General features: G+C 47.8%; 3 protein-coding genes across 6 annotated transcripts; 1 reads left to right on the top strand and 2 right to left on the bottom strand.

Annotated features, from left to right (window-relative positions):
* Positions 1-872: 872 nt before the first annotated feature.
* On the bottom strand, positions 873-7,631 carry ZBTB8OS (zinc finger and BTB domain containing 8 opposite strand). Of its 3 annotated transcripts, none has more exons than XM_059488831.1 (8): positions 7,354-7,631; positions 6,169-6,352; positions 4,841-4,865; positions 3,423-3,544; positions 3,155-3,237; positions 2,893-2,945; positions 2,691-2,727; positions 873-2,075 (listed from the first exon to the last, which is right to left on the bottom strand). In XM_059488831.1, the coding sequence occupies exons 2-8, from the start codon at positions 6,254-6,256 to the stop codon at positions 1,989-1,991; spliced, it is 495 nt and encodes a 164-aa protein (XP_059344814.1). In that variant the 5' UTR covers positions 6,257-6,352; positions 7,354-7,631; the 3' UTR covers positions 873-1,988. The 3 variants fall into 3 exon arrangements, with proteins under 3 accessions (XP_059344814.1, XP_059344815.1, XP_059344816.1); XM_059488832.1 differs by having other exon boundaries at positions 7,397-7,616; XM_059488833.1 differs by having other exon boundaries at positions 7,472-7,591.
* Positions 7,632-7,769: 138 nt separating this feature from the next.
* RBBP4 (RB binding protein 4, chromatin remodeling factor) lies at positions 7,770-16,921 on the top strand. 2 transcript variants are annotated; one of them, XM_059488729.1, is made up of 12 exons: positions 7,770-7,937; positions 9,067-9,214; positions 9,477-9,622; positions 10,624-10,797; positions 11,785-11,900; positions 12,505-12,665; positions 12,938-13,064; positions 13,159-13,236; positions 14,287-14,363; positions 14,481-14,538; positions 14,633-14,743; positions 15,826-16,921. In XM_059488729.1, exons 1-12 carry the CDS (start codon positions 7,922-7,924, stop codon positions 15,889-15,891), a joined length of 1,278 nt encoding a protein of 425 aa, XP_059344712.1. In that variant the 5' UTR covers positions 7,770-7,921; the 3' UTR covers positions 15,892-16,921. The 2 variants fall into 2 exon arrangements, with proteins under 2 accessions (XP_059344712.1, XP_059344713.1); XM_059488730.1 differs by having other exon boundaries at positions 7,821-7,937; positions 9,070-9,214.
* Positions 16,922-17,374: 453 nt separating this feature from the next.
* SYNC (syncoilin, intermediate filament protein) lies at positions 17,375-25,945 on the bottom strand. The gene is made up of 5 exons (XM_059488504.1): positions 25,866-25,945; positions 24,192-24,404; positions 21,226-22,708; positions 19,778-19,902; positions 17,375-17,816 (listed from the first exon to the last, which is right to left on the bottom strand). Exons 1-5 carry the CDS (start codon positions 25,943-25,945, stop codon positions 17,753-17,755), a joined length of 1,965 nt encoding a protein of 654 aa, XP_059344487.1. The 3' UTR covers positions 17,375-17,752.
* Positions 25,946-26,760: the final 815 nt, after the last annotated feature.

Genomic DNA, 26,760 nt, shown 5'->3' with positions numbered 1-26,760 from the left:
CTGGGCTAAAAGAAGGTTGCCCTTAGCTCCTATATCCACCTTCCCTCAGTTCCTTGCCCAGCTCAGGTCCTTGTCCTCAGTCACTCACCTACTGACCCTCAGCCAGTGTCCATCTCCTCACACCACTCACCCTCAGTCTGTGTCCATCTCTCCACAGCTGCTGACTCTCAGTCCGTGTCCATCTTGTCACACCACAGTCCCTCAGTCCGTGTCCATCTCCCCACAACCTCAGTCCCTCAATCTGTGTCCATCTCCCCACACCACTGACCCGAGGGCCCAGCTCAGCCTCTCAGTGTCCATCTCCCCACAACCTCAGTCCCTCGGTCCGTGTCCATCTCCTCACACCACCGACCCTCAGTCCGTGTCCATCTCCCCACACCACCGACCCTCAGTCCGTGTCCATCTCCCCACACCACTGACCCTCAGTCCGTGTCCGTCTCTCCTCACACCCACTGACCCTCGGTCTGTGTCCATTTCCCCACCCTCACTGACCCTCAGCCCCTCAGTGTCCATGTCCCCACACCACTGACCCTCGGTCTGTGTCCATCTCCCCTCAGCCCCCTCATGGAGAACACAAGCTGCCTCAACTTGACGCCCGATTGGCCAAGCACAGTCACATGACCCACCCAGCCAATGATGTTCCAGCACAGCCCCTGAGGGGCCGCAATGGCGGCTGTGCCCTCACTGCCCTTGGGGCTTGGCGTGAGGAGAACGAAACACCAAGCTGTCAAAAATCACATTTATTTTGTACCATTACACTGGCATGTTGCCATTCTTACTGATAAAAAAGTCTGCTCACCTTAACAAGGAACAACGCACAAATATAATTAATTTGTGTCTGAATTGACCCATCAAGATCACTCACAAAGCCATTAATGTTTCAGTCCAAGTTTTATTTTGGCATTGAGGCTTGCTTAAAAAATGAGAGAGGTTTTATCCCTCAGTCTGTACAGCATGGAAATAAAACCAGAACTATTTAATAGGATTTTACAAAATGAGACACCACAAGGGAGGCACTTGAAGCATTTATGGTAACAGAGCAGGCCAGGCCCATGCTCCTCACATTTAAATTAAATTAAAACAGCAGGCAATGCACATTCGCCATCCTGTCATTTAAAATAAAAACAACACACTTTTGATAATTTTGATTAATTTTCATTCAGTCAAGTCCATAATCCTTTGACATTTAAGGATTGTCTGTATTATTCTTTTTAAAAGACAATTAGGCTGATCCAAACCATGCTTTTTAAAAAAGACTTGGTTTTCAGAATTTGAGAGTGAACCCAAGGAGAACCTGGGACATCCTTTTCCATTCCCTTCCAGCATAGCAGCAAAGCTGCCAACTTTTTAGAGTTATCACAGGTGATAAAAGGATTTCAGGTACACAGTCACATGTTTTAAGAGTTCACATGGCAATTTATTTACAGCAATTCAGCACCACCTGCTGGCATGACTTCTTTTTAAAGTACCTTAAAAGATGTGGTGGTTTGTTTGTTTAATTGGGATCATTTTTTAAGTGTCTAATTTTAAACACTCAGATATTTTTCCCCCACATTACATCTGAGCCACTGCAGCTATTTTGGATTTATGTAATATGGAGGAGGGATGTTCAGCTCAGAATTAGAACATGAAATATGCAAATGAAATCAATCTAGATGAACATTATCTCCTGCCAGGCTGCAAAAAGGGAGTATTTTAGTTATCAGCTCCACCAATTTCTGTATTTCATACAGCCCTTAGCACATGTACCAGCTTGAAAAGCTGCCAGCATTCCTGGGACTCCTTCAACCTGTACAAACCTCTCCTTCTCCATCCCCCCAAACCTCAAATAATTCTTATTTTCTGTCTCAGTGAAAACACTCTGACATTCTCTGCCTTCAATTTCTGATTTAACTGGCCAATTCCTGAGTTTTTCCCACAGGGATTACAGTTTTAGGGAGCTTTTGCCAGCTGATGACCAATATCCACTCAACCAAACTTTTCTTCCTTTAAATATCAATGATGACAAAGACTTCTGGCTTTTCATCCTCACAGATCTGCATTGCTGAGTAAGTTATGGCTTTGACCTCTGTGCCCTAGAAAAGAGACACAAAACATAATTTAGAAATGAATTTTATCACTTTTACCAGTTCAGAACCCCCAGTTCTCATGGTATCAATTCATTTTTCCCCAAAAAAAGCTATAACTATATTTGTTCTGATGAATAAGGAAGTTGCCACACTAATGGCCAGGTCAAATAGTGAAAAGGGAACTCTTCCCTTATTTTATTGCCTCTTAATATCACAAATTACTTTTTACCTCTGACAGACCATCAACATTTGCTCTGCTAAAAATGACACCGAGCAAGACATCAGATTTTGCTTCTAACAATTATTTAGGAAAAAAAAGAGAGAAGAAAAAAGCAAAACCAGACTAAGCAGAAATCTGTACCAGTAAATTGTGAATATAAATTGATTTTCTGTGTAATCAACATCATATAAAGGAAGCCAATTGGGTTAATTTGCTGAGTTTTGAGGAAATGTCATGCTCAGTTTCAGGGACAGTTTCACCAAACCATGCAGGAAGTGAGATCTTGAGTTCAGTGGTATTTCAGCCACATTTATATTTTCATCTCTGCAGAATTCAGATTCTGATTTAAAGGACACCACACCTCCTCCCCCTAAAATGGAAAAAGAAGAATCACTTCCTACCTGTGGGTGTTTGTCTAAAGAGAACTCTTCTCCCCACCTGTAAAAGCAAAAATTACAAGAGAGGTTTTGTAATTTAGGTAATATTTACCAAATGCTAGAATTAGTTTCAGTGATGAGCACAGAAGAGTGAGATTTTCATTTAAAGCCCCAAAGGAAGCAAGAAAAGCCCACAATCCATTTCCAGCCAAGGGTTTTAGCTCACCCAATTGATCTTATTTTGAAGTGCCTTCGGTCAATGTGAAGAACTTTCACTTCCTGCAGAGAGTGGGAGAATTGTGTCAGTCACATCTTCCACCTTCAGGCAGAAATTCCCACTAAATCCCACTTACAAAGGTAATTTCCCACTGTTTAATCACCTTCCACCAGCCCAGCTTGCCCCAAGCCCCATCCAGCCTGGCCTTGTATTTTTTATGTTCCTTTTTCCCTAAAATCCCACTGCAAAAAGCTGAATCCAGAACACTCACCCTGGGTATAAAAAACTCATCAGCACTGAATTTATACAGCCACTCATCCAGGAAGTGGAAGAGAAGAGACAACAGGTCATGCCCTGTGTGAAGCAGAGATTGTCTCAGCAAAAAAAAACATTTTTAAAGCACCTGAGATGTTCAGGAGATTCTGATAATGATGTTCAATTATATTTTCATTAACTGCACTAAGGCTATGTGTAAAGATTGAGATTTTTGGTGCTTTTCTCCCTTTTTTAGCTGTCCACAGAAGAAGTGCAGACCTCACCTTCTGCCTCTACCTCCACTGTATCCACAGGTTCCACAGTGCCTGTGTCTGTCATGTAGCCAAACATGGCCATGGCACACTGCTCAAAGGCTTCTTCCAACGTGTCCCCCCAGGCATGGAGCCTAAAAACACATGGAACAATCACTGGAATCAAAAAACCCACATGGAACAATCACTGGAATCAAAAAACCCACATGGAACAATCACTGGAATCAAAAACCCACATTGAATAATCACTGGAATCAAAAACCCACATTGAATAATCACTGGAATCAAAAAAGCCACATGGAACAATCACTGGAATCAAAAAAGCCACATTGAATAATCACTGGAATCAAAAACCCACATTGAATAATCACTGGAATCAAAAACCCACATTGAATAATCACTGGAATCAAAAAACCCACATGGAACAATCACTGGAATCAAAAAAACACACATGGAACAATCACTGGAATCAAAAAACACACATGGAACAATCACTGGAATCAAAAAACCCACATTGAATAATCACTGGAATCAAAAAACCCACATGGAATAATCACTGGAATCAAAAAACCCACATGGAATAATCACTGGAATCAAAAAACCCACATTGAATAATCACTGGAATCAAAAAACCCACATGAAACAATCACTGGAATCAAAAAACACACATGGAATAATCACTGGAATCAAAAAACACACATGGAGTAATCACTGGAATAAAAAAAAATATATGGAATAATCATTGAAATCAAAAAACACATGGAATAATCACTGGAATCAAAAAACACACATGGAGTAATCACTGGAATCAAAAAATTACATGGAATAATCACTGGAGCCTAAAAAACTCATGGAATAATCATTGAAATAAAAAAACACATGGAATAATCACTGGAATCAAAAAATCACATGGAAAAATCACTGCAATCAAAAAAACACATGGAATAATCACTACAATAAAATTCTGGAGCACACCAAAAAGAAGCAGCCCCAAATTCACATGCAGGTGAAAAATCAGAATATGGAATAAACAAAAAACCACCTCATTTTTCTAGGAAGTTAGAACCTCTAGAAGAGTTTCTTGGGAGAATATGGAAAATAAATGCTTTATCAGGCAAGAAAGTTCTCTCCTAATGTGGCTAATTGGGGTCTACAAAAGTAAACCACACAGAGGAAATTTTGTTTAAAAGGAGATTTCAAAAGACATTTTCAAATAACACAGAAGCACAACTGAGATACTAAAAAAGAAACCAAACATAATTCTATGGTGTCCCAAAAACAGGAACAGAATTGACCATGTCAAAGCAGGCAGTGAGTGAAATTTCAGAGCTCCACATCTGCAAAATGTCCTTGGCTGTTCCTCCAGGCTTCAAGCACAGTGAGAAATAATCAATTGGTCACCCTGAGAAATCCCAGCTGCCCACACTTACTGCACGTCTGCTGTGTGATCCAAATCTGGGGGGAAGCAAAAAGAAAAAGAATGATGTCACCAGAAGTATTTATAACATGAGGATTAAAAAAGAAATAACATAAATATCTGATTTTCTGACAGAGCATTTTTACATTCATCTGTAGCTGTGATAAATCTATTTTATAGTATATTAAAAAAATTTAACAGAGGTGGAATTTTGGATTATTTCTGCCAAAAGAAAAACCCTGTTTAATGGGATTATGGCTTCCACAAGTTAACTGCAATAAAAAGAAACTTTCATCAGGAGTAAAGAGTTTATGCTAAAGTTATTGAATATGAATAACTAAAAGTTATTCATGCAGAGGGTGAGATTTGCAAATATTTCCAGCTCAGTGAGGAAATCTACCTGTCCACACCCAAAAGCAGCCATTATGCAAAGAGAAGAATTTAAAACAGAATGGAATATAAAATAGAAAGCAAACTTTACTCATGGAGCATGATTAACATTTCATGAACCTCATTTATATTTATTCAGAGGAACGAAAGAAATGCAAACTTGCAGCAGAAGTGAGTTGGGATGGGAAATAAATGTTCATTTCAAAAGAGAAATGATTCTGGTGCTGTTTGAAGAGATCACACGCTATTAAAGGATCTCAACAACAGTCTCTAAAGCAAACAAATTCCTCTGGATGCAAAAGAGGGAGAAAACCTCCTGCAGTTATGGAAACTGCATGGCTGTTGTGGTGTGTCACAATTCCTGCAGTTCTATCAAATAAAGGCAGCCTAAAAATATAAATTATATCAGAGATAACAGAGGCTGTGCCTCCAGACAGGCACAAAAACCAGCAGGGAATTGTCCCCTGCCTTGAGCTGCCACCCACATCCTCTTAGGAGCCATTCAGGGATGGGGAAAGGGAGATAAAAATCTTTAAGTAGAGTAAAAACAGCACACGCAAAACCAGCACAATTCTGAATGTCCCTTCCTACACGAGAGACAGAAAAATTGCTAAGAGGATGAAAAGTTTTCATGGTGACACTTAAATTATTTATTCCCATTGTGATTTTTTTTAGTGCCCTAATAAGAAAAGCACAATGAAGAAAATTGGTTTTTCATTCCTAAATTTCCTGTTATCTTCCTTGTCCTCACAACAGCACTGCCACACCCACGGTGCACATTTAAAATTATTAATTTTAATTATTCAATTCATATTTAAAATTATTTTCAAATTTATTTTCAAATAAAATTATTTTAAATTACTTTTAATTATTTTTAACTTTTAGAAAAAAATATTTTAAAAAGAAAATGTTAAATTGAAAAATTAATTAAAAAAAAAATCAAATACTCACACTCATATTTCTTGCAGAGAGGGGGGTACTTGTCCTTCACAGCCTTCTGCTCCTGGGTCAGGTTGTAGTCCCTGTCCTCAGCTGCCATGGCTGAGGCTCCACAGGAACTGGATCCCTCCCTTCTGCTGAATTCTGAATTCTCCTTCCTGAATTCTCCTTCCTGCTTTCCCCAGAGTGATTCAACCTGTGGAGAACAAGGAGGGATCCTCTCAGTGCTACATTTGTGTAATTTCAGGTGGTTTGGGGCAAACTGGGAAATGAGGAAGTTGGGAGTTCAATCTGATGTTTGTTCACTCAGCAGAGCCAAGGGAAATATTCCTTATGGGAGTTGTGGACTTTGACTTTTTCTGGGGGCAATTGTGTTTTTTCTTCCTTGTGTACACTGAGAATTCCATTCATTCATAAATAATGAAATACAGCTGATGGGAACAGCTGTAAAGTGAATTAAACTTCCATGCTTTAGGTAAATTTTAATTTTCTAATTAATTTTTTAAGGCGCTCAGCCCATTGTACATCACACACCTGAAGCGTCACTGCCCCAAAATCCTTCCAGAGGATTTTTCTTAGGGAAAAAAGTTATGGTGTCTTAGGTCAAAGATTGCATTTAAACCTCCAAACCTCAAAGCATAAATCCAGCTGTCACCCAAGTGTCAGGAGTTCCTGTGTTCCTTTTCTGGCTGATTTTTAAAATAAAATAAACAAAAAGAACTGAATCAACTCACCCATTGAAAAGTCAGATTCTCACAAATTGCTGTTTTCCTCTTTTATAAATCCAACAGACACAAACTATAAAACTCAATTAACTTCAGGCTAATTAATTTTCCACTCCAGATTTCCAGACATCATAACCATTGTTTAATATTTTATACATTATAAGAATCATCCACAGCTAAACCCGAACAACACAAATAATTTACAGATACCCCTTAACTTTTACACAGGAGTTCCTACTCCAAGGCTTAGAAACGAGACATAGCATTTCCAATTTTTAATTTCTGCTAAAATCTAAGTGTTTTGAAGAGAGAAGTCTGAAATTGAGAAGTCGGGCAGGAATTGAGAACTTCCTTGAGGAATAAACGCAGAAATTGATTTGATATTTGATTTTAAACCTGTTAAACCTCAGCTGGGGACAGTTACCCTCAGCAGCCGAGCAGAACCAGCAAATTTGACACCTCTAAAACTCACCGCGGCACTGAATTGTGGAAAAAGGGAAAATATTCGTGATTACAGAAAATTAATAACGCCGAGGATCCGCGATGGTGTCAGGGCGGCCCTGCAAGGAGGCCTCGGCCCACACACGCACCGCTCCGGTCCAGTGCTGCCTCAGTCCGCTTTGCCCACGTCTGTGGTGACCGGAGGAGCCGCAACCGCCGGTTCTTCCAAACCGGGGACCGGGAGCGAGAACGGAACCGAACCGGGACCCCACCGCCCTCAGCGCGGGGCGCGGCCCCTTTAAGAGCGCGCTGAGGGCGCTCCGGAAAATGGCGGCTCCCGCGGGGAGCCCGCCCACGTGACCGCCGCGCGCGCTCCCGTCCCCGCCCCCTTGCCCTCCTCCGATTGGCCGGCGCCTCCCGGCGGCGGGCGCCGATTGGGCGGCGTTGGCGCGCGAAGGGGTGCGCGGCGCCGGGAGCCGCACGCAGCGGGGGCAGGAAACAATAGACGGAGCCGCGGCCGGAGGGGTCGGAGCAGGGAGCGCCGGAACCGCCCGCCCGCCGAGCCCAGCCCGCCCCGCCGAGCGCACCGCGGCCCCGCCATGGCGGACAAGGAAGGTAAAGGCTCCGTACGGGCGGCGCGGCCTTCGCCGTGAGGCGCGCGGTGCCCCCCCCCGCGGTCGGTGCGGCGTGAGGGGAGCGGGGCGGCGCCGCCAGGGGGCGCGCGGGGGCGGGGCCTGAGGGGCCCCCCTCGGTCATGGCCGCCGCTGCCTCCCCGCGCCCGCCGCACCGAGCGGGGAGAGCGGCCCGGACCGGGAGCTTCTGCCCAGCCCTGTGCCCCTAGGAGGGCTTTGTGAGGCCGGGAGAGCCGGGCCGTGCCCTGCGGGGGGAGCCGGCGGACAAAGAGGCGGCACCGGCCCTGAGGGTGCCCCGGTTCGGGCGGTGCGCCTCCGTTCCATGGGTGAGCTCCGCTCCGCTCCCCTCCCGTGGGGTAGCTCCGTTTCCATGGAGATATCCCCCCCGTTCCATGGGGGTGCCCCCTGTTCCTTAGGAGTGTCCCCGTTTCCATAGAGGTGTCCCCCCATTCCATAGAAGTGTCCCCCGTTTCCATGGAGGTGTCCCCATTTCCATAGGTGTCCCCGTTCTGCCTGTGAGCTCCCCCAGCTCTGCCCGTCGCCTTCTCTGCACCGGAGGCTGGTGACAGATGGGCTGAGAAAGTGTTGGAGAGCGACGAGGCAGCAGAAAGAGCCTTGGGAAACTGGATTTTGGGAATAAGTAGTTCAAGGCTGCACCCAGACCGGTCTGTTAACAGCAGTTGTTGGATCTGCCGTGTTTAAACACTGGGGTTTGTCTCTCTATGCTCTGAGTCTCAGAATTTTATTGTGCTGCTCCAACATCATCATCAAAATCATCCCAGAATGGGTTGGGTTGGAAGGAACCTTAAACTCATCCCAGCCCTGCCATGGCAGGAACACCTTCCACCATCCCAGGCTCTCCAAGCCCTGTCCAGCCTGTCCTGGGACACTTCCAGGCATGAAATTTAACATAATTAATATTAATTGCCAGCCGTATATGCAGGAAAAGGATTAGCACGTGCAACAGGGGATTTTTAACCATTTAGTAACTACTCCAATAGAGCAAATAGCAAACCAGGGTGTGATTGATTTACTTGACTCTGCCCACAGTGGGATTCATAAATCCATTTATAAATAATTAATTGTATGTATTTATTAAAAAACCACTTCAGCAGCCTTTGATGACGCCGTGGAGGAGCGTGTGATCAACGAGGAGTACAAGATATGGAAGAAGAACACTCCTTTCCTCTATGACCTGGTGATGACCCACGCCCTGGAGTGGCCCAGCCTGACTGCTCAGTGGCTTCCTGATGTCACAAGGTAAAGGGACCCCCTGAAAGCAGAAGAAACAGCAAACCCAGCATTGGGCTGACTGTTAGGGTGAGATCACAGAACCCCAAACTGGTGTGGGTGGGAAGGGACTTTAAAACTCACCCAGGGACACTTTTCACTGTCCCAGGTTGCTCCAAGCTTTGTCTTGGACACTTCAGTGATGTGACAGCCACAACTTCTGTGCCAGCACCTCCCCATCCTCACAGGGAGGACATTTTGTGATCCCTGTTCTGTTTCTCTTCCCCTGCAGACCTGAAGGCAAAGATTTCAGCATCCACAGGCTGGTGCTGGGCACCCACACCTCAGATGAGCAGAACCACCTGGTGATTGCCAGTGTGCAGCTGCCCAACGACGATGCCCAGTTTGATGCTTCCCACTATGACAGTGAGAAGGGAGGTGAGAGCCCAAAAAAAGGGGATTTGAACCATCCTCCCCTTCTTTTCTCAGTAGAAAATTTGTCTTTTCCTAAAGTTCAGGCAGCAAAGTTCAGATTTTACTTCTAAAAAATTTTATTTCTAAGTGGTAGCTCCTTAGTAGACAAATTCTCTGTTTCTTGAATGTGTAATCTAATATTTCTAATGATGAAAACAGAGAGTTAATTGCAAAAATATTTCTGTGTGGAAAAACCTCTCCCTTCCCTGTTTCTCAGGAGCTGACCTTGAATCCCACACAGTGCTTTTAATTGGTATTTTTATTACCCCATTTGCATTATATAAAGTCATGTAAAACATTTTTACACAAACTCATGTAAAAGAACACTTTTATTTCAGAGGGGTGTAACATTGCAAACATTCTTAATTTGTCTGTGAATTTTGCTGCCTGATTGCTGTCCAGCCCTTCTGGGGTGAAATTATGTTTTAATTCTGTTTTATTCCATGTATCAGACTTGAATTTGATGCTTTGTAATCTTTGTGGCTGCCCCAAGTCAGACATTTCTCCTGTTTGCTTGGCTGAATCAGTGTTTCCACCTGGTGAAAGTCCTTCATGATCCAATGTTTGCTCTGCTTTTTACAGCAAGGTTGGATTGTGCAATGAGTATTTTGATCTTTGGGCTTCTTAAAGTTGTTTATGCACACAGAGTTGTCTAACAAATCTATGTTTATATTTTATATCAGTATTTCTCAAAAATATTTTAAATTAATTCTAAAATAATCAATATGTCCAGATAATCCAAATGTCCATTCTTTTTACCCAAATTTTGCAGGCTTATGAATTATTAAGTTATTTTATATATAAAGACAAGGGAGCTGTAACAAATTATATCACAGTCCTAAAATTGCAATTTGTTTTTACCACAGCTTTGTCTATTCTGAGAGCTTGGTAGCAAACCTTGAACCAACTCTTTGTGCCTTGTTCTGAATCTGACTTTTATTATTCCCAACTCTGTTTTTTCCTAGAGTTTGGAGGCTTTGGCTCAGTAAGTGGCAAAATTGAGATTGAGATCAAGATCAACCACGAGGGAGAGGTGAACAGAGCCCGTTACATGCCCCAGAACCCCTGCATCATTGCCACCAAGACTCCCTCCAGTGATGTCCTGGTCTTTGATTACACCAAACACCCCTCCAAGCCAGGTCTGTGCTCACAGAGCAGCAGCTCATCCCCCAAAGGGCAAAAAAAGAGTTAAAAATGGTGTGGGTTGCACTTTATTTGGGATTTTGGGGATGTGTGGGTGTTTATTCAAGTGGTTATTTTGTATGAGGTTTAAAGAGGATCCAAATGAATCCTTGGGAAAGGAAATTTTTCCTGCACTTCCACTGTTTTTATCACCTCACTGTGAGGTGTTTCAGGTGGTAGAAGATGAATTTTTGGAAACTATGATTGCTTTGGTGGGCAGCTGAGCTGTTCCCTTGATATCCTTTAAGTATATTAACAGTCCTTTACCTATGAACTCATCAAGATTGTTTAAAATAACTCCTTTTGCTGCTTGTGTGGAGAATCAGAAGTGCCTTCCTCACTTTAGAAGGATCAGAAGTGCCTCCCTCACTTTAGAAAGATGGGAGGAAGAAAAATATCCCACCTTGTATTTCTGATTTTTTTGAGCATTAACAGCTGAGCTGTAGCTGGAACTCAGACCAAATCATGGAGGGTTAAAGTAAATTTAACAAACTTAATGCCAGGTATTCCAGGATGATTCCAGGCCCTGAAATCCTCATCCTCCCTTGTTTCAAATCCTTCTGGGGACTGCAGCCCTGACCTGTGTCTGTGTGGGCACTCAAAAAAGAGTTAAAAATGGTGTGGGCTGCCCCTTATTTGGGATTTTAGGGATGTGTGGGTGTTTATTCAAGAGGTTGTTTTGTATTAAGTTTAAGCAGGTAAATCCAAATGCATCCTTGGGAAAGGAAACCTTTTCCTGCACTTCCACTGTTTTTGTCACCTCTGGAGATGAAGGGAGGAAGAAAAATACCTCACCTTGTATTTCTGAGTTTTTTGAGCAGTAACAGCTGAGCTGCAGCTGCAACTCAGACCAAAGCCTGGAGGTGGCTGCTGGCTTAAAGTAAATTTAACAAACTTTATGCCAGGTATTCCAGGATGATTCCAGGCCCTGCTTTGTTTTCCAGATCCTTCTGGGGAGTGCAACCCCGACCTGCGGCTGCGTGGGCACCAGAAGGAGGGGTACGGGCTGTCCTGGAACCCCAACCTCAGCGGGCACCTGCTCAGTGCCTCTGATGACCACGTGAGTGCCAGGGCAGAGCTGTGCCCTGGGAAGGGCAAAAACACCCTGGGTTTGAGGGGAAGAGGGTCTAAAGATGTAATTTTTAATATTTTTTTCATGTGGGATACATCCTGGGTTTGAGGGGAAGAGGGTCCAAAGATGTAATTCTTAATATTTTTGTTCATTTTCTTGTGAGATACATCCTGGGTTTGAGGAGGAGGAAGGAAAGAGAGTCTAAAGATGTAAATTTTCACATTTTTGTGGTTTTAAAGACCATTTGTTTGTGGGATACATCCTGGGTTTGAGGGGGAAGAGAGTCTAAAATTGTAAATTTTTACACTTGTGTTGTTTTAAAGACCATTTGTTTGTGGGATGCATCCTGGGTTTGAAGGGCAGGAGGGAAAGAGAATCTGAAGATGTAAATTTTTTACATTGTTGTTGTTTTAAAGACCATTTGCTTGTGGGATGCTCCCTGGGTTTGAGGTAGAAGAGAGTCTAAAATTGTAAATTTTTACATTTTTTTTGTTTTAAAGACCATTTGTTTGTGGGATGCATCCTGGGTTTGAGGAGGAGGAAGGAAAGAGAGTCTAAAATTGTAAATTTTTACGTTTTTGTTGTTTTAAAGACCATTTGCTTGTGGGATATCAGTGCTGTTCCCAAAGAAGGCAAAGTGGTGGATGCCAAGACCATCTTCACGGGACACACAGCGGTGGTGGAAGATGTGTCCTGGCACCTGCTCCATGAATCCCTCTTTGGATCTGTTGCTGATGACCAGAAGCTCATGATGTAAGTGGGGGAAGCCCTTCACAAGTTCTTTCTGCCCCTCACCTCTGTTTTTTGCTCTGTTGTGTGTTTCTTGAGCTGTGTTTTCACATCACGTTTCTTTCCTTTCTGTGAAATTTTTTGAAACCTGGGGGAGCCCTCAAGTCACAAAAAGTGTTTGTTTGTACCAAGGGTGACCCCAGTGCCCCCATAAGCAATGAAATGAGGTACAGACGATTCCATAATCAGTGAAATGAGGCACAAACCTTTGTTAATTCCATGTTTTGCCCTCCCAGCTGGGACACCAGGTCAAACAACACCTCCAAGCCCAGCCACTCTGTGGATGCTCACACAGCTGAGGTGAACTGCCTCTCCTTCAACCCCTACAGTGAGTTTATCCTGGCCACAGGATCAGCTGATAAGGTATTTCTGCATCTTGCAGCATCCTTGCTCACTTTCTGGGCTGGAAATCCACGTTGGTGACTTCAACAAAATATTTTTATGTTTTTTTCCTTAGACTGTTGCTCTATGGGACTTGAGGAACCTAAAACTGAAGCTGCACTCCTTTGAATCACATAAAGATGAAATATTTCAGGTATAAAAAAAGCATTTATTTTTTATCCTCACAGACCCAGTTCTACTCAGCAGCCTGGAAAAGGAAAGTAGTTCTTCCACAATATTTTTACATTTAAAAACTAATATTTTATTTTTTTCTGGGTGTTGTTATTGTGGACCTGCAGAGCTCCCAGAGTCCAGAAAGGGATCAGGGAAATGCTGTGGAGCTTTCACCACAGCAGGAGGATGAAATGGGAGCAGTGCAGAGTCCATTCAATAATTCATGGCAGCAGGTTGAAGCAGGAGGCCCAGGGAAATGGCTGCAGTGTTTGCATCTCCTCAGCCTGGACCTGCAGGAAGCTCTAACACCCTCTGACAAAAGAGAATTGCTGCTGGAAATAGAGAATGTTCACTCCATGGGCAGCACCTGCTTAGCAGATTCAATATTTCCATCTCCAACTCGTGCCTTAATCACAGGAAAAATATGTAAAAGGTTTTTTTTTTTTTTTTTTTTTTTTTGCTGGAGGGATTATCAGTTCAGACTGTGTTATGTCTAAATAAAATCACAGAATCCTGAAATGCCACATTAGTGGGCAGAATTCTGTGTTCCTGCCTAATCCTGTGATCCTATTAGGAGTGGTGTGTTCTGGAGAGCTTTATCTCCAGCAGAAGCAGTAAATGGGAGCTTTTGGGCACTTAAGCTTAATTACAGTGATTTCTTTTCATGTGAGAGCTGTGCCTGCTGCTGGAGGAGTCTGTGGCTTCTATTTGTGCAATCCTGATTGAGATAAGGAGCAGCCAATACCCTTGGGAGCTGTTTGCACTGGGAACCACGTGGGTTTTGGTGGAGGACAAGTTCCAGGTGGCACTTTGTGGTGAAATGGCTTTTTTTGTGTGTGAATATTCCCAATTCTTCCTGTGATGAATGTTATTTACACTATTTGTGTTGCTATCAAATTGAGTTCCTGTAAAGCTTTCAGGGCACAAAATGAAGTGTTATGTTACAGCTTTATAAAACTTACTTTTAAATTTAATAAATATATTATTAAATGTAATAAATTAAAAAACTTAAATTTATCCCTGTCTGCAGGTTCAGTGGTCTCCCCATAATGAAACCATCCTGGCCTCCAGTGGCACAGACCGCAGGCTAAATGTTTGGGATTTGAGGTAAATCCCAAATTCCTCAAAATATTACTGATTAATTCCATCACACCTCAAAAAACAAATGTAAAAACCCCCAACCCTCACCTTTTCCTTTGTTTCCTCTCTTTTTTTTTTTTGCAGTAAAATTGGAGAGGAGCAATCCCCTGAGGATGCTGAGGATGGTCCCCCAGAGCTCTTGGTGAGCCTTTTCACTCTCATTAATTAATTTCACTTATTACTCACCCTGCAGTGCAAATTTCAAACCATTCCCCTTTTCGTTTCCCCAATCCCAGTTTATCCATGGTGGTCACACTGCAAAGATCTCAGATTTCTCCTGGAATCCCAATGAGCCCTGGGTCATTTGTTCTGTATCAGAAGATAATATCATGCAAGTCTGGCAAATGGTGAGTTCTTTGGGTGGGTTGAAATTCCTGGATTTCAGCATTCCTGCTTTTCTTTACAGACCTCAGAATTCCCCAGTTTGTAGCAGTGGAATCCCCTTTAGATTTGGTCAGAGAAATGGTTTCCAAATACTCAGGAGATGTTTTGTGTTAAAAATAAGGAAGTGCTGGTGCAGAAGGAAATTTTTCCCTTCTCTGTGTGAGAACCAAGGATGAAATTGAGGTTTCTGTATTACTGTCTTAAGGAATATTTGAGATTTCATTCTCCAAAGATGAAAAGGGTGCTGGTGAACAGGAACAGTTTGCTGGCCTGTTGAAGGTTTTGGAAAACAATCTTGACCTTTGACAAGACCATTTTCCTATTTTTTTTTTGTTTATCTCTAAATTTTATTCTTGGCAACTTTCTGTGTAATTCTTCTAGAAAGTGCTGCTGAGTAAAACAAATACTTGAAACTCTTTTGTGAGTTTTGCATGGACTCTCCTTTAGCAGATCCCTTTTTACAGGGCATTTTTTCACACCTGGATTTATGGATGAAGTTGTTTGTGTTGCTGTTTTAATGTAAATCAGGGATGAGTGATCCATATCTACAAATTGAAACTCATTTGTGAGTTTTGCATGGACTCTCCTTTAGCAGATCCCTTTTTACAGGATATTTTTTCACTCCCAGATTTATAGATAAGGTTGTTTGTAAATCAGGGATGGATGATCCATATCTGCAAATGGAAACTCAGTTGTGATTCTTGCATGGACTCTCCTTTAGCAGATCCCTTTTTACAGGATATTTTTTCACTCCTAGATTTATAGATAAGGTTGTTTGTAAATCAGGGATGAGTGATCCATACCTGTAAATTGAAACTCATTTGTGAGTTTTGCATGGACTCTCCTTTAGCAGATCCCTTTTTACAGGATATTTTTTTCACTCCTGGATTTATGGATAAAGTTCTTTGTGTTGCTGTTTTAATGTAAATCAGGGATGAGTGATCCATACCTGCAAATTTAAAAAATAACCAGAACTTTTTGGGGGTGGAATCCTGTGCAGAGGGTTGGGAATTGCTCCCTGAGTGTCTCCATCCCTGTCCTGCAGGCAGAGAACATCTACAACGATGAAGATCCCGAAGGAAGCGTGGATCCAGAAGGTCAAGGATCCTAAATGGCAACTTCCCCCTGGTTTTAGTCTTTCTCCTTCTCTTCCCTCTCAGCCCTCAGATTGACTTAACACTGGTTTTGAGACACACAGGTTGATTTTGTGTTCAGCCATGCTCCTGTAGATCCCCTCACAGCCTTTTCCACCCACACACTGAGAACCCACCACCCAAAAAAAGAAAAATAAAAATGCTCAGCCCCCTCAGGCAGGTCACTGCTGTGGCTCCAAAATTCCTACAGCTGCCTCCTTTATTGGTCTGGCTGTCCCTTTTTAGCTGCCTTCATGCTTGGGATTAGTTTTTTTTCCTCTCTTTTGCTTGCTGCAGCCACAGGCTTTTGCCTAATTTAAACAAAAGTTAAATTGGCAGAGCTGCCCGAGTGGGCTTGAGCCAACAGAGATGATTCAAGTGTTAATCCCCTGACAGCTCAGAAATGGTGTGGAAGGTCTTGTCCTCCTCAGAACAACTCAGAAACCTTGGAATTCCTTTAGTTATCTGTTCTTTGTGGCTTTTTCTGCCTTTGCAGATACAAGACTTGCAAGTTCTGACTTGAACTGAAATTTTTCTTTTTTTTTTTTTTTTGTCTCTCCTGGCAGTTCTGGGTTTTTCATTCCTTCCTTTTTCCCTTTCCTCCCTCCTGCTGGGTGCCAGCAATTTGGTTTTAGCTATTCCTGCAGAGCCTCTCTCACCTGCCATGTTTTTTGCTCTGTTGTGTGTTTCTTGAGCTGTGTTTTTCACATAATGTTTCTTTCCTTTCTGTGAAATGGTTTCCTGAAACTTGGGGGAGCCCTCAAGTCGTAAAAGGTGTTTGTCTGTACCAAGGGTGACCCCAGTGCCCTCAGCAGCCTTGGCAGCTGGTGGAAAACAAGTGAAATGTGGAGAAACTCAGCTTTTTTTAGGAGTTTAGTCCTTGCCCACAAGGTCCTGCACGTCTTCCACTCGGGTGTCCAGTGCCACCAGCAGCCTGTTCTCTCCATCTCCTCGTGACTAATTGAGTGTTCTTCAGTTGGAATAAAGTTTTTCTACATAAATGCTGCCGAGTTGGAGGAGTTTTGTGTTTTTTTCTGCATTTACTGCTTTGCTGAGGGTGTTTTCAGGGTGGTCTCTGCCTATGTGTGTCCATGAGGTTGGGTGATGGGAGGGATATATTTTAATTTTTAAGACATTAAATTGGATTTTTCTCCTCTAATTTTTGCTGCTTTGTGAAATAAATTAATGAGCACTCAAATTGTTCTTCCCCTCAAGCCCTGCTGCTTTCTCTGCCTTTAGCCCTTTCCACAAAGTGTTTTTTGTTATCCTGCAGCACAGCTTTAACACAAACACCTCAGTTTGATAAATTTGGGTTTTTGAGACACAAAAAGGCTCCTTAAACTCTGACCTTTTATTTTCAGTGTGAGACTCGATATAAAGTGGAAACCTCTTCCCCACCACCTCATTTCTGTGGAGCATGTCCCAGTACAGCAGAAACTTGAAATACAAAAGAAAATCCTCTTCAAAGGAGAAAGCTTCTCTTGCATGTAAACTTTAAAAGTCAAACCCCTCCTAACACCAGCTTCCAGAACTTGAACAAGACAACATTTTCCCAAACACAGCAAAACATCAATCAGTTATTCCTCATCCATATCCTTTGTTCAGTACAAAGATTTTTTTTGTTCTGCTCCTCTGGGGAAAAGCAAAGAGCAGCAGCAGCAGCACCTGGGGAAATACCCAGGGAAAAGATTGGAAATTCAACTTCAAATTGGAAATTCAAAGATTGGAATTCCAACTCCAGGCAGCTGCTGCACATCAGGCAGGGTAAAGCAGCACGAGGAGAATCCCTTGCATCCTCTGTCCATTGGTTTTTGCTACAAAGAGGAAAATTCTGTGGTTCTAAGAGTCCTGCTCTGCTTTTTCCTCCGATTTGCAGAGGTGCCCGTAGATTTCTAAGCAGCTCCTGTGAGGGGAGAAAGGAAATTCAGGCTGTGGAATATTTACATCAATGCTTTGGCTGGAAACAAGAGGGGGGAAAAAAGTTATTTTCATAATATGGAAGAAAAAGGAATTGGGAAACACTTCAAGGGGCTCAGTCCATGGTCTGGAGTGTCCTTGGCAAGCAGGATTTAACAGAAGGAAATGTCATTTTTGGGGGAGCTCATGGAAAAGGCAGCTCAGAGCTGCACTTAACTCTGAGCTCCCCAGAGCAAATTGAAACCCCATTTAAAGGTGTCATCACTTCCAGGGGTGGCAATTTGTAAATTCCAGGAGTTTAAGAGACTCCACAAATACAGATTTGGGATTAAATGTTGGGCTGTGATTTAGAAAACCCAGGCTGTAAGGACAGGGTGGTGTTGGGATCTGGGCTGAATCCTAAACGGAGTTTGCAGGCTGAGAGCTCATCCCTGTGCTTGGATAAAAAACCTAAAAAACCCTTGGGGTTTTTGGGAATATCCTGGGTGGAGAAGGGGAAAAGGAATGCTGAAGGAGCAGTGAGGCTGCAGAAAATGGTTAAGAGTGTGTCCAGCTGAGGCTGGAATAACACAGCAGCTCCAAACTGGGTGAGCAAAACAATCCACAAACCCATGGACATCTTCTGGAGCTTCAGAAATTCACATTGCACATCACTCATTGAGTGAAACCAGGACAGAACATCTCCAGCATCCCCAGCCCAGCTTCCCAAAGCCAAACCTCAGCTCCTGTCCACACCTTCCTGAGGAAACCACCACTTAAACTGCCACACCTGCTCCTTGGGAAGCCACTCCACTCCTCTGTGGGAGTTCCCAGCAAATCCCTCTGTGCTGCTGTGCAAAGGAGCTGGAATTGCTGCTGGGGACCAGGAGCAGGAGCCCTGAGCTGTGTGACCCCACTGTGGGCTTCTCCTCACCATCCTTCTTATCCTCCCATCCCTGTGACCCCACTGTGGGCTCCTCTCCACCTTCCTTCTCCTGTTCCCATCCTTGTGACCCCATTGTGAGCTCCTCCCCACCATCCCTTCCCTTCTCCCAGCCCTGTGACCCCATTGTAGGTTCCTCCCCACCATCCTTCTCCTGTTCCCATCCCTGTGACCCCCACTGTGGGCTCCTCCCCACCATCCCTTCCCTCTTCCCAGCCCTGTGACCCCACTGTGAGCTCCTCTCCAGCCCTGTGACCCCACTGTGGGCTCCTCCCCACCATCCTTCTCCTGTTCCCATCCTTGTGACCCCATTGCGAGCTCCTCCCCACCATCCCTTCCCTTCTCCCAGCCCTGTGACCCCATTGTAGGTTCCTCCCCAACATCCTTCTCCTGTTCCCATCACTGTGGCCCCATTGTGGGCTCCTCCCCACCATCCCTTCCCTCTTCCCAGCCCTGTGACCCCACTGTGAGCTCCTCTCCAGCCCTGTGACCCCACTGTGGGCTCCTCCCCACCATCCTTCTCCTGTTCCCATCCTTGTGACCCCATTGCGAGCTCCTCCCCACCATCCCTTCCCTTCTCCCAGCCCTGTGACCCCATTGTAGGTTCCTCCCCACCATCCTTCTCCTGTTCCCATCACTGTGGCCCCATTGTGGGCTCCTCTCCACCTTCCCTTTCCTCCTCCCATCCCTGTAACTCCACTGTGAGCTCCTCTCCATCCCTGTGACCCCACTGTGGGCTCCTCCCCACCATCCCTTCCCTTCTCCCAGCCCTGTGACCCCACTGTGGGCTCCTCTCCACCATCTCTCTCCTCTTCCCAGCTGTGTGACCCCATTGTAGTTCCTCCCCACCATCCTTCTCCTGTTCCCATCCTTGTGACCCCCACTGTGGGCTCCTCCCCACCATCCCTTCCCTCTTCCCAGCCCTGTGACCCCACTGTGAGCTCCTCTCCAGCCCTGTGACCCCACTGTGGATCCCTCTCCTCCTCCCAGCCCCTCTGCCCCGCAGGGACGACCCCCAAGCTCACTTGTAGATGGAGAGCTCCCGATGGAGGCTGGTCCTGAGCTCCTCCAGCTCCTGGTTCTTGCGTTGCTGGAGCTGGACCCCGTTCTTGAGCTCCTTCAGCCTGTCCTCCAGCTCCTCCACCTGCTCCTGCAGGGACAAAACGAGTTCAGAGCTGATAATTCTCCTCAGGGATCTCCCTGTGCACAGCCAGGCTGCCCCTGCCCAACCACCCTGCAAAAAAAATCTTTGTTTTAGCTCAAAGGTGGGGATTTGGGCTGGGCTGGGCCGTGCTTTGTCCTCAGGCTTCTCCTGCCTGCTTGGTTTTGTCCCCTGAACCTCTTGGTGTGTGTTTTGAGACGCTGCCAGCGCTGTATAAACGCGTGAGTCAGAAGGAGATAAATGAGGGATTTGGGAAAAGGAAAATGTGGAGGCGCAAAAGGGATCCAAAAAACCCTGAAAACCCATAGTGGGGGTTCTGGTGGCTCTGATCCCCATCCCAGCAGGGAGGAGCTGTGAGGGAAGGGCAAGGGCAGCTTCCAGAAACTGCTGGGAGGAGGCAGCGACTGCGAGCCGAGAACTGAGAGCGTTGAAAGGGGGGAGATTAATTGTGGAGCCTCTTTGCCAAATGTGCTCTTGGAGATATTGAATTGCCTTGTCCCTCAGGCCAAGGGATGCCTGGCCCGGCCAAATGGCCCTCCCAGGAGGCAGCCTGGGGCCTGGGGCTCTGGGGACATGGGTGAGACCCTTCCTGGCAGCAGGACGGGCAGAACCTGCCCCAGCAGGAAGGGGATTTGTAAGAAAAGCCACCTGTATTTAAAACTGGCTTTTCTTGGCTCAGAGGAGCTGTGGGAAGTGTCTGGTGCCTGTGCTCAGCAGCATCGCTGAGCTTTGGGAAGGAAATCCCCCATCCCTTCCACCTCAAGCCTGGAGCCATTTCTGAGAGGCCAAACCAAGTGAATATATTCAGGAAAAACCCATTTTCCAAGCTGGTGAAGCCCCACCACATCTCTGGGTTTGCCTTATGCCTGTGTTTCACCTGGCCCATGCCAGGGCGTGCGGTATCTTTGATTCCAACCAGCAGGACATATTCCACATCCTCCCCATCCTCATCCACCCCGTTTCCCTGGGCCCCACAAGCAAATCCCTGGATGCCAAGCACAGCTCCCACTCTCCAAACAAAATGTGGAGCCGTGCTTGGCATCCAGGGATGTCCCCCCCTCCTTAATGATATGCCTCAGCTAAACCCCAGCCCCTGATTTTTTATCATGCTCACTTTATGACTCCCTTTCTCCCTAATCATCCAACCCAAACTTCTGTCGTTGGTATCAATAAATCCCCCCTCTAACAAACCACCACCATGAATTTAAGCTTCTTTGACCAGTTTTCAAGCCCATCCCTGCTAGGAACCCCACTAATCCTCATCTCAATAACATTCCCAGGATGGAGCTGTGCCCTTTGGGGCTCTCATACCCGGTACTGCCCGACCTCCTCATCCCTCTTCTGCTTGACCAGCACGATCTGCTCCTCCAGGCTGCGGTTCTGCATCCTCAGCCGGCTGACCTCGCCCTGCAGGGGCCTCAGGGCTTCCTTCATGCCCTGGATCTCCCCCTGCATCTCCTGCAGAGCCTTGGCCCCGGCCTCACGCCGCTCCAGCAGCCGCAGCAGCTGCGGCTCGTAGTGCTCCTCCAGCCCCCGCCGGCTCTGGGCCACAAAACTCTCAAACTCCAGCGACAGCCTGCGGCTCTCCTGCAGGTACAGGTTGTCCTGGCGGCACGGAGGAGCCTCCAGGCGCTGCCTCAGAACCTCCTTCTCCTTCTCGCAGCTCTCCCTGAGCTGGGACAGCTCCCCCGAGAGCTGCCCCGCCTGGCTCTGCAGCTCGCCCTGGTAGGCGGCGTGCTGGGAGAGGTCGTGCCTCCTGCTCTCCAGCTGGTACTGGCAGGCCACGCACTCCTTGGTCACCTTGAAGAGCTTCTGCTTGATCTGGCGGATGTCGTCGCGCAGGTTGTCCCTCTCCAGCTCCACCTTGGCCAGCAGCCTGCAGGCGGCCTGGATCTCCTCGTGGGCATGGCGGATCTCCTGCAGCGCCGGCTCGCGCAGCTGCGCCAGCTCCGAGATCAGCCCGTCCCGCTCGCGCTCCAGCTGCTCCACCACCTCGATGCACTCCTGGAAGTAATTCCCCAGCTCTTCCAGGCTCAGGCACCGCTGCTCTGGGGCGTCGGCATCCAGAGGGCCTCCTGCTCCCTCTGTGTCCATGGCCAGTGGGATTCCTGCCCCATCTGCGTCGTCTGGGATCCCTGCTCTGTCCGTGTCCATGGCCAGTGGGATCCCTGTCCCACCTTCATCCATGGCCAGTGGGATCCCTGTCCCACCTTCATCCACATCCAGAATTCCTGATGTATCCTTGTCCACTGGGATCCCTGTCCCACCTTCATCCTCATCCAGTGGGATCCCTGTCCCGCCTTCATCCATGTCCAGCAGAATTCCTGATGTGTCCTCATCCAGTGGGATTCCTGTCCCACCTTCATCCACATCCAGCAGAATTCCTGATGTGTCCTCATCCAGTGGGATTCCTGTCCCACCTTCATCCACGTCCAGTGGAACCTCTACCCCGTCTCCATCCATGTCCAGTTGGATTCCTGTCCCATCTCCATCCATGTCCAGTGGGATTCCTGTCCCGTCTCCATCCACGTCCAGCGGGATCCCAGCCCCGTCTGCCCCCTCATCCAGCTGAGTTCCCGCTGTGTTTATCTCCAAGGAGGGATCTCTGCTGACAGGCCTGGAGTCTGGGCTGCCCCCGTGCAGGGGTTTAGATCCGTCCCCTGCTGGATCCAAGGGGCTGTGAGCACGTTCTGGGTGTGGAGCAGCTCCTTCAGCTGCTCCCTGCGGGGCTGGGGATGCTCTGGCTTCATCCAGCTGCAGCTCTGGAGGGGGCTCGGGCTGTGCCATCAGGTCCCTGCGAAGGAGAGGGGATGTTTAACCAGAACAATGAGTTTGAGCAACCTCAGCCTTTCCTCCCCATCCTCTGAGACCCCAGAGCCAGTGGGTCCCACCATGGCCCTGCTGCTGTGACCATCCCTGTGTCACCCACACAACGCTCTGGTGACAATAGTGATAGTCTATGATACGTTGTGTAATTGGTTTTAATCAACCGGTGGGATGTCACCGGGGCCAAGTATGAAAAACCACACCCGATAATCTTAACAAAATTACAAATACAGAAATTGGAATTGTTTCTGCTAGGCAAAATAACATTGTTGTTATCAATTTTTACAGCAGCACAGGCAGTTCTCAGGCACACACAACCTTTATCAGTATATACGAGCACAGTTTTCTGATCAGTGACTGGATGAATTTCAAAGTGGCAAATACTCTGTTCAGCGTCCAGACACACATCTTGGGCATTATTATTATTGCTTTCACAATGCAATAGGAAAGAAAACCCCGTTAAAACCCTATTGAAGTGTCTGAGTGCCACGGAGGACGAGCGAGGGATGCAAACTCAGACCCCAAAGCCAATAATTCCTCCTGTGCCAACCTGTCAGCACCAGCCCACCCAGCAGCACCGACCTGCCCCGTGCGAGCCCTCCCCGGAGGAAAACTGGCCGGGATTTTCTCGCTGTGCCATAACCTCACGGCACGGGAATGCGCTGCTGGGAGCCCTCAGGCTCCGGGATGGCTGAGACCGAGCAAACCCCGCACTCAGAGCCCGGCAGCGCCTGCAGCAGGAGCCGCTTTGCCGAGTCATCCGATCGCGGCATTGTCCCCACCACGGCACCTGCGGCTGTCACCACCGCCAAAGCCTCTCCCTGTGCCTTCTCCCGGCTGTTTTTTGGGGTAGGATGGACCCGACAGCGCTCGGGGACGAGCTGAGGTTTTCCTGCTCGGTGGGATGGGTGGGAAGATGCTCTCACCTCTCGGCCACGCTGCTGAGCTCATGTCTCGTCACTCCCTGAGGAATGAGCGCAGGCTGGCACTCACAGGCAGCCCTGCGCTCGGAGCAGCGGCTTTGAGCAAAGATCTGATTTTCCCCGATAGTTTCTCTCCTAATAAGGCAGTTTTCGGCACTGCTGACACATCGCAGCCTCGGGCTCGGCGGCCGGGCGGCTGGAGAAGGGGCAGCCCCTGCAAAGGTGGGGGAGAAGCTCCTCTGCCCCGATTTTCCCTGTTCTTGGAGTTCTTGGAGCCGCTTGGCACGGCCAGGACGGGAGGCGAGGGCGCCGTGTCCTGCCTGCCCAGCGGGCCTGGGGGGCTCTGTCCCTCATCCCAGAGCCCCCCAAAACCCCAGAGGGATTACCTGATCATTCCTGAGGATCCATGAACGCTGAACCCCCGATCCCCCCATCCCGTCCCTGCCCAATTCGCCGAGGATCCCGCACCTAAGGGACCCCCCCCCAAGACCCCGGCCCCTTTCCTGCCCAGCCCGGGTGGGCTCTTACCTTCCTCCCCGGGAGCCCAGCGCCGCCGGCTCTGCGCTGCACATGGGCTTAGCATGGGGCGGAGAGGGGTTATTAATAAACAGCGCTGGAAATCGGAGCAGCCGCTTCCCCCCGGCCACCGCCTGCAGTGCCAGCTGCGGCCGCTGCCTTCCTCCCTCCGCCCCGGGGAGGAGGAGGAGGAGGAGGGCGGGGAAGGCCCGGCTGGCTGCATCCCTGGCAGAAGCAGCCGCAGGGACGGGCTGAGGCCAGCCCGCAGCCCCCAGCCCGCCCCGGCTGTTCACGGCCCTGATTTATGGGCGAGTTTGGGTTTATGGCCCCTTATTTCTGTGTCACTGGTGGATCCGCAGGTCCCCGTCCCGCCGGGATCCTGGGCAGGGTGGGGTGGGAATAATGGGATGGGGATCATGGGATGGGATGGGATGGGATGGGATGGGATGGGATGGGATGGGATGGGAATAATGGGATGGGAATAATGGGGTGGGGATCATGGGGTGGGATGGGATGGAGATAATGGGATGGGGATCATGGGATGGGATGGGATGGGGATAATGGGATGGGAATAATGGGGTGGGGATCATGGGGTGGGATGGGATGGAGATAATGGGATGGGGATCATGGCGTGGGATGGGGATAATGGGATGGGAATAATGGGGTGGGGATCATGGGGTGGGATGGGATGGAGATAATGGGATGGGGATCATGGTGTGGGATGGGGATAATGGGATGGGGATCATGGGATGGGGATCATGGTGTGGGATGGGATGGGGATAATGGGATGGGGATCATGGGATGGGATGGGGATAATGAGATGGGGATCATGGGATGGGTATAATGGGATTGAGATCATGGGATGGGGATAATGGGATTGGGATGGGATGGGATGGGGATAATGGGATGGGGATCATGGGATGGGGATAATGGGGTGGGATGGGGATAATGGGGTGGGGATAATGGGGTGGAGATCATAGGGTGCCTCACTGGGGTCCCCCGGAGCTGTGGGATTTGGCTGGAATGGAGATAATGGGATGGGAATAATGGAATGGGGATCATGGGGTCCCCCACGGCTGTGGGGTTTGGCTGCAGTGGGAAGGGAAGTGCCAGAGGATGCAGCTCAGGGCCCCCAAATGCCACAGGGGGATGGAATGGGATTTGTGAGGCTGCACTGCCCAGGAATTGATCATCCATGGAGTCAATCCCGATATCTCGGGGTCCTTTCCACGCCCCACAAAGCCACAAACCCCAGCGATGGCAGAGCACAGCCTCTGCTTCCTCTTCCGCCCCACAGCCGATCCCTGCCCCCCTTTTCCCTCTGTTTTGGGGGTGCAGAAGGTGACATTTCCCTCTGCAAAGGCCCCGTGGTGGCCGTGGTCACACTCCTGGGTGTCCAACAGCAACTCTGCCCTCACTCCCTTGGTTTCCCACCTCTTCCCTCCCGTGGTGCCCAGCCACATTCTCCCCACTCCGTGCACCCTAAACCCACATTTATCCACCATATCACCAACAAATATTTATCTAAACCCCCAAATTTAGATATATTTTGCCAGGTGGGCATGGGTGCCTCACCCTGGGGTCACCATTTGTCCTGGTGGTGCCCCCCGAGCCTACCTCTGCCCGCTGCCTCTCCTGCCGTGCCCAGGAAGTCAGCACTGGGTTCTCAGGAAGTTTCAGCTTTACCGTGCCCCAAAAGCCGCCCAGCAGAGCGTGTGACATCGCCGGTGCCACCCCGCCACTGCTGGCACCGCCACCTTGCCCATGGCTCGCCGGCCACGGGGCTGACATCAGATTTAAATCTGCAGAAATCAGGTTTAAAATACCAGCGCCGGTCCATCCTTCGGGAACAGAGCTTTAAAAGGAAAAGGGAGATTTGAGTGGGGATTTTTTTTTTCTCTCTTTTTTTTGGATCCCGTTCCTTTTTCCAGCGCGACACACCTTCTTTTTCTCCCTCTTTTTTTTTTTTTTTTTTTTTTTTTTTTCCATGAAGCGCCTCTATTTTTGACTCAATCGGAGAGGAATGCTGTTAATTCGCACAAGTTGGGTGTATAAATATCTATCTAAAGCTGCGAGTGCCAGGGGGAGAAACCTGCAGATCGCACAGGGCTGGGTCCAACAGCCCTTGTAGGGCCTGGAGGGGACAATGACAGCGCCGACTGCTGAGCTGCCAAGGGCAGGGTGGGGAGTGAGGAGGCTCAGCTGTTCCCAGTAAGAGGATACCCCGGCCAAAACCCCGGCACGGGGATGTTTTGTGGATATAACCAGGCAACAGGCGGCTCCGGTGTCCCCGGTGTCCCCGGCAGGGCCGGGCAGTGCGGGGAGACAACGCGAACAACGCGGACTTTGCCCCGGTAAACAGAGCTGGAGGGGTGGAACCGGCGCTGCCAGAGGTGAGGGAAAGGCAGGAGAGACTGGAGAGAGTTGTGAGGCTGCACTGCCCAGGAATTGATCATCCATGGAGTCAATCCCGATATCTCGGGGTCCTTTCCACGCCCCACAAAGCCACAAACCCCAGCGATGGCAGAGCACGGCCTCTGCTTCCTCTTCCGCCCCACAGCCGATCCCTGCCCCCCTTTTC

This window comes from Ammospiza nelsoni, chromosome 25 (assembly GCF_027579445.1).
Source record: "Ammospiza nelsoni isolate bAmmNel1 chromosome 25, bAmmNel1.pri, whole genome shotgun sequence".
In the NCBI taxonomy this organism is placed as follows: domain Eukaryota; kingdom Metazoa; phylum Chordata; class Aves; order Passeriformes; family Passerellidae; genus Ammospiza; species Ammospiza nelsoni.
This window is presented reverse-complemented; position numbering and strand designations above follow the sequence as displayed.

Bases quoted from the DNA above. Each gene is read 5' to 3' on its own strand.
- ZBTB8OS (XM_059488831.1), bottom strand. From the start codon at position 6,256: ATGGCAGCTGAGGACAGGGACTACAACCTGACCCAGGAGCAGAAGGCT. The intron at 4,866-6,168 runs GTGAGTATTTGA...GCTTCCCCCCAG, and splicing joins TCTCTGCAAGAAATATGAGT to ATTTGGATCACACAGCAGAC. The intron at 2,728-2,892 runs GTGAGCTAAAAC...TTGCTTTTACAG, and splicing joins TTCAAAATAAGATCAATTGG to GTGGGGAGAAGAGTTCTCTT.
- RBBP4 (XM_059488729.1), top strand. The intron at 11,901-12,504 runs GTGAGTGCCAGG...GTTGTTTTAAAG, and splicing joins TCAGTGCCTCTGATGACCAC to ACCATTTGCTTGTGGGATAT. The intron at 13,237-14,286 runs GTATAAAAAAAG...CCCTGTCTGCAG, and splicing joins ATAAAGATGAAATATTTCAG to GTTCAGTGGTCTCCCCATAA.
- SYNC (XM_059488504.1), bottom strand. From the start codon at position 25,945: ATGGGCAAGGTGGCGGTGCCAGCAGTGGCGGGGTGGCACCGGCGATGT. The intron at 19,903-21,225 runs GTATGAGAGCCC...TTGTCCCTGCAG, and splicing joins AGGAGGTCGGGCAGTACCGG to GAGCAGGTGGAGGAGCTGGA. The intron at 17,817-19,777 runs GTGAGCTTGGGG...CTCCCCTCACAG, and splicing joins CGGGAGCTCTCCATCTACAA to GAGCTGCTTAGAAATCTACG.